General features: G+C 38.1%; 1 protein-coding gene across 10 annotated transcripts in view; it reads left to right on the top strand.

The window, feature by feature from the left end:
- Nucleotides 1-14,686, top strand: part of atp2b4 (ATPase plasma membrane Ca2+ transporting 4) — a 120,909-nt gene that overhangs the window by 83,185 nt on the left and 23,038 nt on the right. For 8 of the 10 annotated variants that reach the window (XM_048171996.1, XM_048171997.1, XM_048171990.1 and 5 more), the window contains 10 exons: nucleotides 3,024-3,221; nucleotides 4,036-4,293; nucleotides 4,776-4,901; nucleotides 6,466-6,591; nucleotides 7,756-7,791; nucleotides 10,833-11,012; nucleotides 12,169-12,383; nucleotides 12,563-12,805; nucleotides 13,561-13,805; nucleotides 14,044-14,272. In XM_048171996.1, the coding sequence (XP_048027953.1) occupies nucleotides 3,024-3,221; nucleotides 4,036-4,293; nucleotides 4,776-4,901; nucleotides 6,466-6,591; nucleotides 7,756-7,791; nucleotides 10,833-11,012; nucleotides 12,169-12,383; nucleotides 12,563-12,805; nucleotides 13,561-13,805; nucleotides 14,044-14,272 (1,856 nt within the window). The remainder of the gene's footprint in view (nucleotides 1-3,023; nucleotides 3,222-4,035; nucleotides 4,294-4,775; nucleotides 4,902-6,465; nucleotides 6,592-7,755; nucleotides 7,792-10,832; nucleotides 11,013-12,168; nucleotides 12,384-12,562; nucleotides 12,806-13,560; nucleotides 13,806-14,043; nucleotides 14,273-14,686) is intronic. The other 2 variants (XM_048171999.1, XM_048172000.1) reach the window with 1 other exon arrangement.

The raw sequence follows: 14,686 nt of genomic DNA, 5'->3' as shown, positions 1-14,686 counted from the left end.
TCACAACAACCTGTCAAAATAAAAGTTTAGTTTAACTTATGACAAATATGTTACTGTTGCATTGACAAATATGTTACTATTGGATTGGTAGACACTGAACACAATCTCTCAAAAATCGAAGGATTGAATCCTATAATACAGGCTGAACCAGTACTTTAAGTGGTTTGTAATGTTCCTGCCCTAATCGGCTAATCAAGGTGAGTAGTGTAGTTTTATGAAGCTGATGAAAGGCTGCCCTCTCTGTATGTCTTTTCCTGGTAAAGTCATTTGTGTGCTGAGTTGGAATACAGCCTGTTGTGCTTGGTTGTCAGCCTGGCCCTGCACAGCTCCGCGGCCCTATTAATGATCTCCTCCATTACCATCACAACTGTCTCCCTTCAGCATCCTCTTTCAAAGCCTCCGCTACAGTCACCTTGACACCAGCCCCCCGGCAACAGGCTTCCAGCCATAGATGTGACTGCAGTTGTCTGGAGGCAGTCAGCTCTTGTTAGCCTCCAGCGTATAAACACATGAATAATGTTTGGGTGCCTTTAGTTGATGATCTCTTGAATGTAGACCTCCATCTGTCAGTCCTTACATAATCATGTTATTACTATTGATTTTTTTTTTTTTTTTTTAATAATACTTTTGGTATCATGGCATCAAGATGAACGTTTATATATATATTTTTTTCCACTCCAGTGTTTTCTGAGGCCTAAGTGCCACTCGACTTTCCATCCTTAGGCCAGATCGGGACTTTTTTTTTTTTTTTTTTTTTTTTTTTTTTTTTACCTGATTTGTGTGACCGACTGCTCTCTTCCAAATTGAAACAATTCTGTTTGACAGGGCCAGATGCTGTCTGTTGAAGTGAGTCAGGAGTTTTGTGGGAATACACCTGGTTTAACATCCTGATACAGTATCTTTATGTTGACAGGGTATGAAAACATCATCCAGCCTAAATAAAGAATTCAAAATAATGTAGAGGATCCTCAAAATGCTTAAATAAACTCCACGTCAACTTGATATTCCACAGAGAGGCCCAGAATGCTTGCAGCCTAGATCCCAATCCTGTAAATGTCGGCATGTATACAAATCACTCACGGGCCGGCATGGAGTGGACCGAGAGATAAATAGATGGGGAGAAGTAAAGAGAGGGGGCAATCTCTGGAAAATCAATTCTGACCTTCAGCTTGTTTAGAGTAGAGGGCAAACAGAAGGATTGCTTGATTACTGAACATGACCCCACTAATAGAGAAATACTTGGTCATAATCATTCTTATGAGCAAGCCCCGGCACAATCTAAAGGAGGTTTTTACATTTTCCCACCTGATTTTGAGGAAGAATTTTGCAAAACATGGTAAAATGTGAGAGCTGAGCGTGCTATACTTTTACTGGTAACTGAAGGCATAATCAGATTATAATGTCAAAATATTTAATAAATGAATATGTAAGGAAACAAGCATAAAGCTAAAGTGAAAATTAAAAATTAAAATCATCTTTTATTTACCCTCACTTCATTACAAACTTTTATGACTTTTTTTCTGTGGAGTACAAGAGAAGAGATTTTGAAAAATGTTTTTGGGCATACAACAAAAGTCAAGTGGGTCTAAAACAACAGATGGTCTTTCATTGTACGGACAAAAAAAAAAAAAAATTGTTCAAGAGGAAAAAATAAAGTCTGACAGGTTTGGATCGACATGAGGGTGAATAAATGACAATTTTCATTTTTTGGTGAACTATACCTGTAATGAATTGGTAAGGATTAAAATAAGGATTGTCCTCCACATGACCAAAATCTTATTGTATCTATCTTCTTGCTCTTATCTAAAATCTTAGTTGCTAGATTTCTGCTCTCTATCCCCCCCTGGAAGCCTTGCTGCAGTGTCAATCATCAACAGACTGGTCAGTCGACAGCTGCGTCTCTGAGGAAGAATGCACACACGCTCTTGACTCCAGTGTTTCTCTTGTTGCATAATAATTTATTTGGAAATACAAGATTCAGTGCCTTTTCAAAGTCCTGCTGCTGACATAAAGCAGTTCATCATATCTGATCTGTCTGCAATTTGTGAATGAGGATTGATTGTGAGCGAGGGACATCATGGCTGGGCACATTTTTTGTCTAAGTGCAGGTGCATAGCAGATAAAAGAAGAAAAATGACTAACCTTGTTTCAAAATGGTTTCTGTGAGAAATTTCTATTTTGCCTAAACCCTCCCAAACACCATGTACTAGTTTCTGGTTGATTAAAGCAAAGGCTAAAACTCATTCAATATTCTGGGCTTATCGGCTACAAGCACTGCCGGCTCTCAACACTGATTAATTGTTCCGCTGCTCCTATAAACCTTGACACACATATCCATGATAATCCACCTGAAACGCAGAAATATCTGACTGCTTTTATTGTGTGTGTGTGTGTGTGTGTGTGTGTGTGTGTGAACGCATGTGTTAAAATAACCCCATGAATGTGTGCAATGACTATTCCAACACCATTTACCACAGAAAGCACTGATGAAAGTTGACATGGCATGAAGAGCATTTTAAAATTCATAGGTGCCAGCCAGGCACGCTTAATTGTTTCCATATTAAATGAATCAGGGTGTGGGATTAGTTGGGCTTGCTTTCCTTGCCACTTCTACGTTTGTTTTTTATGATTGTTTTGAATTATGCATGCAGAAAAACAAATGACACTGGCTTCTCATAGATACATCTCATTTGTCTGCGACCACTATGGTCTAAAAAGCAAATGAGCCACAAAGAAGGTGGTACACTGAATGTCAGGTTGAAAGGACTTCTGTGTATACAGTACAATCCAATCAGTGATTCAAAATACCTCTTGTCCAAGATTTCAAAGAGCTAATTTTACCATATTTTGGTGACCCAGTGTATTTATAAATCAGTGAGCCACGTGTTCAGTAATGGTTCATTAGCATAGAAATATAGATCTGCTGCATTAAAATCAATTCCATTGTTTTGCAGTTACAGATATCAAGTCAGTCAGAACTATGCCTTCTGTTGTATTAATAATATTGATTGTGTGTTTTGCAGGCCTCTCTGGTAACCCTGCTGATTTGGAAAAGCGCCACACATCATTTGGTAAAAACTTCATCCCCCCCAAGAAGCCCAAGACCTTTCTGCAGTTGGTATGGGAGGCCCTGCAGGATGTCACCCTCATTATTCTGGAGGTGGCAGCCATTATTTCTCTGGGCTTGTCCTTCTACCACCCACAAGGGGAAGGCAATGACAGTAAGTAGTGGCTTTAAACAGAGTTTTTAATAAGTCAATATTGTTTGGGTTGTTTTCCTGCACACAAACGGAGATGAAATATTAATTCAAAAAAATTTATAAACTGAAATGAAATAAACTGAAATCATTAATGCAAAGTAAAATGTATGTGTACTTAAAATGTACATTTTAGTAATAAAAATATAAAACTAAATATTTAAAATATATGAAAATATATATATGTATACTCAGCATTTTCATACTCTACCGTTCAAAAGTTTGGAGTAGGTAATTTATTTGTTTTTTTTTAAGTTTTTGAAAGAAGTGGTAAAGTTTTCTTTAAAGCCTTTTCTTTACTGTTCAGAAAGTAGTCTAATGTTTTTCGTTTTGATTCTGACTTTATTAGTGACTCAACATTTTGGCGTCTTATGTTTTAATAACGGCCTCATTTGGGACTTTGGTTCATAAGCACCGCTCTGAATGCTGGAAACTTGAATTTGGCTGCGACTGCAGGCTCTTCCTTTTACCCATATGGCTCAAACCACAAGGATGACCTTAGACAGTCGTCAAGTTCTCCAGGAGGAAATTAGGTCAATGAAGTGTAAATCTGCGATAAAACATGTTTCTGGCAAGAGGAAACTTTCCGAAGAAGAGTCTCTGATAAAACATAAGTGTGCAGCTGCTGTTGTAATTGCTTGGACCCTTAATGGTCACTAAAGGTTGTATGAACATGTTTAAAGGTTATCTTTAGTTTAGATTGAGATAAGATAGAGATTTTTTTGCACAGGATGTTATAAGGGATTGATTTTCTCTTACTGTTTTTATGTTATTCCAGACTGTGGCCAAGCAGCTGGGGGTGTTGAAGATGAGGGCGAGGCCCAAGCAGGATGGATTGAAGGTGCTGCCATCTTGTTTTCAGTTATAATCGTGGTGCTGGTGACGGCCTTCAACGACTGGAGCAAAGAAAAACAGTTCCGTGGGCTTCAGAGCCGCATAGAACAGGAACAGAAGTTTACAGTCATCCGCAAGGGTCAGGTCATCCAGATCCCAGTGGCTGAGATCGTTGTGGGAGATATCGCACAAATCAAATACGGTGAGAGTTCCATCTTAGAACTGAGAAAATTTCCACAGTATGATGGATCTAGATGTGACACGTCACTTTTTTCATTGATCTCGGCCATATTTGTTTTATGAATGCTGTGACATTTATAAAGCATAGTTTTTCCTCCAGAACCTTTGGCTTTTTTATTAAACCTCAGAAGCGAGTTCCTCATTGAATTCACCAGCGGTTGTGATGGATCATATGTGACTGCCAGTCTTCTCTGAGAGACAAAGCATGGCTCATGACTCATGCTTACCGGCTTGCGTGAGTCACTGTGCTGCTGCTCACGGTGCCTGCAATGTGGGCGACGCGTGGGGTGTCCAAGAGCCACAGGAGAGTTCTGTCGTCATGGTCGCCAAAACAGCCTCTGCTCCTCTCCGCTTGCTGAATTGCAGAATGTGTCTTTCTCTGTATCTTTTTCTCTCTCAAAGTCATTCCATAGTCATTCACCACCCCATGTTCTTTTCCATCAGGTGACCTTCTCCCAGCTGATGGTATCTTGATCCAGGGTAATGACCTGAAGATTGATGAAAGCTCTCTCACTGGGGAGTCCGATCATGTTCGCAAATCTCTGGAGAAGGACCCCATGCTCCTTTCCGGTGAGATTGAGTGTCTACATCCTCTTTAAATTGTTAGATTCCATTGTGTGGGGGCAAAAGAGACCATAATCTGGGATTAAACAGAGAAATATACAAAGTATTAAGATTTTAGAAAGAGAAAAAAATTATTTTAGACCCCACATTAATAGGCTAGGCATGTGTGCTGTACTCGTTCTAGAAACCACTTAACAGCTTTGCTCTTATTTGAAGTATTGTCATTCAGAAGGTAAGCAGTTATTTAGCTCAGGCTTTTGTCCAAAGCGACTTACAGTATACTACAGAAACAATCCTCCTGAAGCAGCCTTGATGTTAAAGTGCCTTGTTCAAGCACACAGTCTGCTTATGAAGTTGTGAGTTGAGTGTTGTTAAAAATATTGATATTTCGATATGTATCGATACTGAAGTATCGGAAATGATTCCAAAACTCCTTTCTGCAGTATCGATACACAAATATCAGCTGTGCTTTCTTGCTCTTCTCTCCGACAGCGAGTTGACACACACCCGCCTCCTCTTACTCATCTCATTCACTCCGTCTCGTTAAATAGCGTTAGTGTGACCGAGTCTGAATTTCGGTGCGGCATTGCACATAACACAGATGCACAGATTTCTCGCTCGCATCCGAAAGCTGCCTCTGATATACAAGTGCCAAAATGAGCTCTTTTTCTTGGATTATTAATGGTCAAATACACTCAAAAATACTGTCACAATACCCATCCTGGTATTAATGTAAACACATTTTTAAACAGTTCAGGAAGAAAGTGTAACAGAAACAATATTTTGGGTGCATGTTTAATGGCTAAGTTTAATTAGCTTTATTATTGACTTGTTAGAGAAAAAAAATGCGAAATACTTGAAGGTTGTTTATTGAATTTATTATTTTATTGATATTAATAAATAGGATATTAAGTTAATGTTTATTAATATTTAACTTTAAATGGATGGGAATGAACTGCAAATGAGCGGGAATACCGCTAAGGAAAGAGAAGAGAGAATATTTAACTTTAAATAAAGGACTGTTAGTTTATGCAAATAAGTGTGATGTGTCTTCAATCAGCCAAGGAGAACCCATGTCAAAGAGAACCCTCCTGATCTCACTAACTGGCTTCCAGTTATGGCCAGAATCATATTTAAAGTTTTGTTGCTGGCTTTCAGGACTGCCACTGGAACAGCGCCTCCCTACCTTAATACAAAAAAGTGTCCGCTCCTTGCAGACCATCAAATTTTTCAAGCAGCAGCTGAAGACAGACCTCTTCAGCAAACACTTAACCAACTCACACACAAAGCAGACACACATTTCTACTTCACACTGCATTTCTGCTTGCTTCCTAATCTAGTTGTCAAGTAAACTTGGTATTGTAAATTATGAATATTATTGGCACCTGGACAAATTGCTTTTGTTCCTCTCTTTTAATTCTCTTTGGATAAAACATCAGCTAAATGCATAAATGTAAATGTTGCTATGGTATTGAAATTGGTATCAAGAATAATACAATTTCACGGTGTCAGCTGTTGACTAGTATCGACCGGTATCATGATATCGGCCTTTTTTTCTGATTTTTTTCAGGAACTCATGTGATGGAGGGATCTGGCCGAATGCTGGTCACTGCCGTGGGCCTGAATTCTCAGACTGGAATCATTTTCACCCTCTTGGGTGCCGGTAGTGAGGATGAGGAAAAGAAGGTGAAGAAAGGTGAGAATCTATTGTATTTGGATAACTCCCTCTCTGTTTGAGTAAACCAGTCTACCTCTCTAGTTGGGAGGTTACCTACCATCAGCCTGCCAGAGGTAAGAGCCATTAACAGAATTTGCTGAATTGTCTCCCCCCCCCAAAAATGCCTGCTGCTCTGAAATCCTCTGCCATGGTTAAAATTCAACATTTATTCGGGGAATAATCATAGTATGTCGATGGAGACGTACGCTATCCCTTGAGTTACTTTCCGTTTTACTAACTCTTTTAAAGTTTTTATTTGAATTTCTTTTTCTATATTTTTTTCCTTGTTTGATCAAGCTAAAATTGAGCTAGTTATTTCTATTTGGGTAAATGTATTTTTTAAAAATTGTTATTGCTACACACAACACTTAGGAAAATATGAGATGATCATGATAATTGAACAGTCAAAGAAACCATAATTCTCGTCATGTTATTTTAGCCTATTAGCATGCGTTATGTCCCATCTGCATGCACTGACTCTCCTGGTCCTCCAGGATATGTCAAAACCTGACAGCACCTGCTGTCAGCTCTCAGTGTCTCTCTCACGTTCCTGTTTGTTGGGTCGCCACTTAATTCAACAGTCAGACTTGTCTAAATAGTTTACTCTCTCATTGCTTCATAAGCTAAAAGAGCAGCTCTAAAACTTTGAATATTTTGATTCCTGTATTTTTGTTATAATGACAGTTCAGCCATTGTCTTGTAGTTACATAATTGCTGTAATTTTTCCTTTTCCCTCATGCTCCAAGAATATCTTTTTGTCGAATGTGTTTGCCAAAAAAATTTAGAGAACTGCCTTTTGGTTTCAGCCAAAGCCTGTTGGCATTGTTATAGTTCGTGATGCAAGCGAACAAAAATAGGAAATGTATAAAACCCCTAATCGTAATGAGGTTATGTCAGCTGTATGCCACAGTCAAAAACAATGACCGAGCCGTCAGTGTACCCTGCATAAAGACCCTCCAGTCCTTGTCTTTTTCTATAAATGAAACATCCAATCCCACATATACTCATGTAATGTAGTGTTACTTATCTAGTTTTTTATTCTTTTTGTTGTTATGTTTCTTTCTTTTCTTTTTCTGTCTTTGGTTTATTTAATTTGAGCCATGTTATATCAGCCCTCCGCCCTCTCTCTCTCGTTTTAAACAGGTAAAAAACAAGGACCCCCCGAAAATCGCAACAAAGGTAACCTTACCCACTCCCTCTCCCTTCTCCCCCTCCCCCCCTCCCCATTCAGCAGCAAGTCTCGGAGTCTCGTGTCAGTCCCACTCACTCACTTGCTCACTTTCTCTCTCTGTCTTTCACGCTGTTGCTTACCCCTTCCTGCTGAGCCCGGGGGAGCTTCTTGCCTCGCTTTACTATTAAAGGGTGCAACTCTCACCTGCTGGAAACGGCACTAAGCAGCCAGAAGACTGCAATATCATTGTTTGTCAGTCGATTTAAATTATGGTTATGCAAGATTAGTTTAGTTTAGTTTTTTTTTTTTTTTTTTTTTAAGTAGTTAAGAATAGTTATTTTAAAATGATATTATTTCACAATATTAGTTTTTTTTTTATTTATTTTTTTATTAAATAAATGCATCCTTGGTGAGCATAATTTTTAAGGCAAGCAAATGAATTATTTATAAAAAATATTTCTTTTGCATGGCGGATGTCATTCTTTAAACGCATGTTGAGAGATGCATTGCTATGATTAGATTTTTTTTCTTTAAATCTAGACAAGTAATTTCCTGGACTAATTAACTATCTTACCTATCCGTGTTATTGCCAGTGTTCTTTTGTTTTTGTTTTTGTTTTTTTAGTTAATGTTTTGAACATGCTTTGAGCTTTGATAATTTCTGCTGAACTTTTTGGATTTGATAAACTCAACACCTTAAAAAGCCTTGTATTGTAAAAGTATACACGTTAACATCGGCAGCCCTAATGATTATATTTATATAAAGTTTGTTGTCTTAAAGATTTTTCTTTTTGTAGATCTAGTTTTCTACTAGTGACATTTAGATGTCTCTCCTTTTTAGAAGCAAACTATCTCTGTGTGCTCGTCCGGGTCATCTGTGAACATTTGTACTGTGTTTCAGAGTGTGCCCACTCTGCCCTGGCTGACCCCAACAACCCCTCCCCAGCCCCACCCCCTGTAGCGCTCAGGGACTGAGCATCTGCTCCAGACAGAACTGCTCATTTTGTCTGCACAGATCTCCTTCCTTTTGCCCTTGGTCTCAAGCACAAAAACACTTACACAAGCTGGTATTGGTTTAACACTGAGTATATGTATTTAGTGTCTTTCTCCGTTTTTAAAATTCTAGCCAAGAACTATTTAAGGGTATTTATTTTTCTTGCTCCATGATAAGATCTTGTACAGAACACCCACTTTTCACAATCTAATCAATTCCTGATGGATAAATTTAAGTTCAACTTTTGTTTTGTTTTTTTTATTCTCTTTATTGTTGAACATCCTGTGTCACTTGGAAATATATTGCAAGTATAGTTGGGTAACAAACAGGGACTCACATTGACTTATTAATCATTCAAATGCAGCCAAGAGCTTTTGTAAAGATGCACGTTTGCCCATCCAATATTTGTTCCCAGCTTCATTGATGGTTTATGTTAATGTAATGCTTAGGGGCGTGGCTTATGTGGGAGTTGCACCCTTGCAAAATGGACCGGCTGTGGATTGTTGTTTTTGTCCGTTTCTTTACTTTAGCTCTTTGTTTTTCTCACTGTTGCTTCTTTCTAGGGTGTGGCTCAGGACTTCATGCTGTCTTGTACACTCTTCTCTTGGTCAAAATTTTGACCTTTTCTTTCACCTTTACCCTCTTTCTCTGGTACCGCACTCTCTCTTTTGGGAGCGTAAAAATAAACCAAAATCTCTCTGATCTTTTTCGTCTTCCTCTTGATCCTTGTTTCTTGTGGTGGTTGTATCTCTGGCTGTTTGGACTGTTTTTCTGTTTTTAAGTTGTTTGTAAATCACACTCCTGTTCGTCGTGCGTGCCTCTGTTCGTGTTGTCAGTCAAGACAGTCAGTCCGTCCATCAATCCCTGATTCATGTGTGGTCGTTCTGGTCAGCTCTGTCAGTTCTGGTCAGTTGTTTGTTGTGACTGGTGGTCAGGTAGGCTTTTGGACTGTTTCTCAAACTCCACCTCTGAACTTCACTACTACAGAGTGTCAGCCTGTTGCACACCATATTTGAGATGATACATAGGCTAACAGCAAAAAGAAAATGACTTTGCCTCTCTGTATCTTTTAAAATAGATACTTAATGGGAATTGGGGGTGAGGAATCAATGCCTATCCATGGCAAAGTGGCTGAATTGGATCTTCAACTCCATTAAGTTTCTATTTTAGTGGGTAACATAATTGTCATTTTATCCCTGCCAGTATCATAATTGAATTAAAACTATAAAAGGTACTGATGTAAAAACAAACGTTAAAACTAGCCACTGTTTTGCCTTGAGAGATATATATATTATTATATATATATTATATATATTCCCTTATATACTATATATAAGGGAATATATATAGTATTATTCCCTTAACGTACTTTCCAGTTTGGTTTAGTTAATGGTATTACAATATTGCACAAGTTCAATATGTTCTTTAAAAGTGTATTGAATGTCATCAAATACAGCTACCAGCATAGCCATGATGGCACATTAATAAAAACCATAGGAGAAATAAAATAATAATTTAATTTCAGCCTATTAAAAACAATCCCCAAGCCAAAAAATTGATTTTTATTGCCAGAGGCTTTATTAAAAAGTAGATTATGGGTTGAAGTTTGAAGATTACACAAAGGTTTACACAACCAATAACAAATATAATGATCTTTATTTTATATTTCATAACAGTACTGAGTAGCTCATTGGCCATTGACAACGTAGGGTCTGGTATTAACAAAATGTCTTGTGCTGCTTGAATCCTACTTAGAATTCACCATGCGCACCTTAACCTGCTGGGGAATGGCTCCATGAATTTATAGTTTTCTCCTCACGAGCCTAGATTCACTCAAGCAAAGTCAACTAACAATAAATAAGTGCTTCTGATATATTTCTTCTGTAAAATTCTCTAGGAACCCACTGTATGACTTGCCCTCTAGCTGTTACTGAATTGCCCATTCTCTCCTCCCTTCTTCCCATTTTTCCCATTCCCCCACCTCTCATCTCCCTCCATCCTTTTTGGCATGTTCCTCCCTTGTTCCCATAACCACTCCTGAAATCAACCTCCACAGCTAAAACTCAGGATGGCATCGCCCTGGAGATACAACCTCTGAAGAGCGAGGAAGGTGCAGAGTCAGAGGAGAAGGAGGAAAAAGAAGAGAAGGAGAAAAAGAAGGTCAACGTCACCAAGAAAGAAAAGTCAGTACTGCAGAGCAAGCTGACCAGGCTAGCGGTTCAGATTGGAAAAGCAGGTTAGGAAGCAATACATAACCGAGCAATACTAAACCTCTGATTGACATTTGACATTGATTGATTGACATTTTGAATCTACTTGATTAATGGCTGTTTGGTTAAAATTATGCTGCCTCTGATAGAAAAAAACACTTACACTTATATTTGTTTTTTTTTTTTATTATTATTTACAATTATACATATCTCTCATATGTCATATATGCCATTTTATATCTGCATCTTTATCTTTTTTAACTTCATTAATATCATAAATATGTTTATTTGCACTACCGTTAAGCACAAGCGCCACATACTGTCAGGGAGTGAATTTGCACATTCACTTTGCGCATCGCCAGTGAAAATCGCTTGGGTATGAACACAAAAAACATCTTGAATAACGCTGGCGATAAACGCGTGCGATATTCGTCCCAGTGTGTACAGGCCTTAAGTAAACAGAAAACTCTTTTTAGTTTAAATGTGCACTTTTTTTTTTAATATGAAAATTCTGTCATCATTTACTCACCCTCAAGTTGTTCCAAACCTGTATAAATTTCTGTCTTCTGCTGAACAGAAAAAATGGTATTTTGTAGAATATGGGTAATCAAACAGTTGATGGGTCCCATTGACTTAGTACATTGTCATTGACTCCATAGTATGGAGGAAAAAAAAGTCATTGGGGCCCATCAACTGTTTGGTTACCGACATTCTTCAAAATACCTTTTTTTGTGTTTAGCAGAAGAAAGAAATTCATACAGGTTTGAAACAACTTGAGGGTGAGTAAATTGACAGAATTTTCATTTTTTCTCTTTAACATTTTTACACAAAGAAATCAATATAATTTTCAAATAAATGTTACACAATATTTATACTAATTAGCCATGTGTTTGCTTGTACAAAGCACACTGATTTCTTCAGACATCCTTTCAGTAAATTAGTTCATTTGCTTCCCAGGGTTTGTTTTACTTGCTGCTTAAAGAAACAGTGTCACCCAATATGGAAACAGGCTTGTCCCTTTGGGCTGTGTTCCACCTAATTATCCTACTTCCTACAGTTATCCAATCAAATAACATTCACATAGAGCACATCAGACCACAGCTGTTGCTGTTATGAACAAAAGTCAGAAGGCTCTATATTCCCCTCAGCTGTATTGGTTTTAAACTCCCTCTCCTCCGGCAGGTCTCATCATGTCTGCAGTGACTGTCATCATCCTCATCCTGTACTTTGTAATTGATACGTTCGGCGTCCAGGGTCGTGAGTGGACGGCGGAGTGTACTCCCATCTACATACAATATTTTGTGAAGTTTTTCATTATTGGTGTGACTGTGCTTGTGGTGGCCGTGCCTGAAGGGCTACCTCTAGCTGTCACTATCTCCCTGGCTTATTCCGTGAAGGTGAGAGCCTTTGGGTTAGTTTACCAACACAAACCTGTATTTTGTTAATCTTGAGGGCCTTCAGGTGGTTATAAGTTGTCGCATGATTCTCTACATTTTTGCTCATCTACTGTATGTCCAAGGGATAAAACACACTCCTTTCCCCAAGTAAAACCAAATTAACTGCTTTTTCTCAACAGAAAATGATGAAAGACAACAACCTGGTTAGGCACTTGGATGCCTGTGAGACCATGGGTAATGCCACTGCCATCTGCTCTGACAAAACTGGAACACTGACTATGAATCGCATGACAGTGGTGCAGGCTTTCATAGGTGACGCACACTATAAAAGCGTTCCTGAACCAGAGGCCATTAATCCACAGATTTTGGAGCTACTGGTGAACAGCATCTCCATAAACTCAGCGTACACTACCAAGATCCTGGTAAGAAATGTCCTTATGTAAATGAGATACAGATAAATTAATAATCTGTTAATCTAATAATCTAAGTCCACAGTCATCCCCAGCCAAAACACACTTGTACACATTCTTGTATTAAAAGACAGCTAGACGGAGCACAACAGAATGGAACTAAACACAGACTGAATATTTTTTTAAAATAAAATATCATTATCAATATTAGATAAATAATCTGAAATCTGCAACTAACTTTATAGAAGCACTAAAAAAGGAAATAAATCTGAAATTAAACATAATTAGTAATATTAAAAAAAAAAAGGAAATGAAAAAGGAAAGTGAGAAAAGCACATGACATTACTAAATTACTAAAAACTATATATATATATATATATATATATATATATATATATATATATATATATATATATATATATATATATATATATATACATTTTAATTTTTGTTTAGTTTTTAATGTCATGTGCTTTTCTCACTTTCCTGACAACACCAGTTGTGAAAGGCATTGTTGCTAGGCAGAGGAAGTCTATTCAATGCTAGACTCGTCTGCCACAAAATGATTCAGTTGTCTTAATTTGGGGGCTTTTCTCAGCAAATATAAAAAAATGTGATTTACATGGAATTAATTTGATCAAATAATTGTCTTATCATTTAATGAAATGAATTCATATTCATTGAATTTTTACATCATAACCCTGATTATTTTTTTCTTCTTGAACGTTTCTTATCTGCTATTCATAATATATCTTTCTTTACCATAGCCCCCAGAGAAGGAGGGAGGTCTGCCAAGGCACGTGGGTAATAAGACAGAGTGTGCCCTTCTTGGTCTGGTGATGGACCTGAAGAGGGACTATCAGCCTATTAGAGATGAGGTTCCTGAGGAGAAGCTTTATAAGGTTTACACATTCAACTCCTCCCGGAAGAGCATGAGCACCGTACTAAAGAACACCAGTGGTCCTGGCTTCCGAATGTACAGCAAGGGTGCCTCTGAGATCGTCCTGCGCAAGTATGCTAAACAAGCTAATCTTCAGACTCTTACAGGGGTCATATTAAAGTTTACTTGATCTTTTGAGATATAAACTTTCAGTCCAAAAATACCATTTATTAAAATAAAGCAGCAAAAATGACTTCTGAAGTCCTTGGGTCATAATCCCAAAACATTTAAGAGGCATTTCTTAAAGGAACAGCAGCAAAAGAAATCCACTAGTTTGTAGTGATTATTAAACCTTTCTCTTGTCTGTCAGGTGTTCCCATATCCTTGATGCTTCAGGCCAGCAACGTATCTTCAAGGCCAAAGATCGGGATGAGATGGTGCAGAAAGTGATTGAGCCAATGGCCTGTGATGGGTTAAGGACCATATGCGTAGCCATGAGGGACTTCACAACCGAGCCAGACTGGGAGAATGAGGCTGATATTCTGAATGACCTGACCTGCATCTGTGTTGTGGGCATTGAAGACCCCGTCCGTCCTGAGGTGAGAAAAATGATACAGTTGGCTCGCTGCTGATAGCATTGTGCTTATCCATAGTGGAAGGCTGGACATTTGTATACTTCAGGCCTCCATTAATAATGAGACATGACAAGCATTAGGTGATGGCTTGTCGAGACTCGAGCAACCCGCCACATTTCATGTAATGAAAATGTATTGACCGTGTTTATCATGTGATGATGATGGATTATTTGCAGAGTGTCTAACACTATGTCAAAATGTGGACAGGAATAGCCTCATCGGTGGAGCGACAAACTGACCTAATTCCCTTGAAGGTGGTAAAATAAGTACATGACAGGCAACGTGACTGTGCTGTTTTTGATTATGGATATTTTATCAGTGCAGAATTAACATCAGCCTCCCTCAAATGAGGTGGCATATATATAATTCAATAATAGA

Source organism: Megalobrama amblycephala, linkage group LG21, assembly GCF_018812025.1.
Source record: "Megalobrama amblycephala isolate DHTTF-2021 linkage group LG21, ASM1881202v1, whole genome shotgun sequence".
NCBI classification, from domain to species: Eukaryota; Metazoa; Chordata; class Actinopteri; order Cypriniformes; family Xenocyprididae; genus Megalobrama; species Megalobrama amblycephala.
Note: the sequence above shows the minus strand (reverse complement) of the source record. Positions and strands in the feature narration are given on the sequence as shown.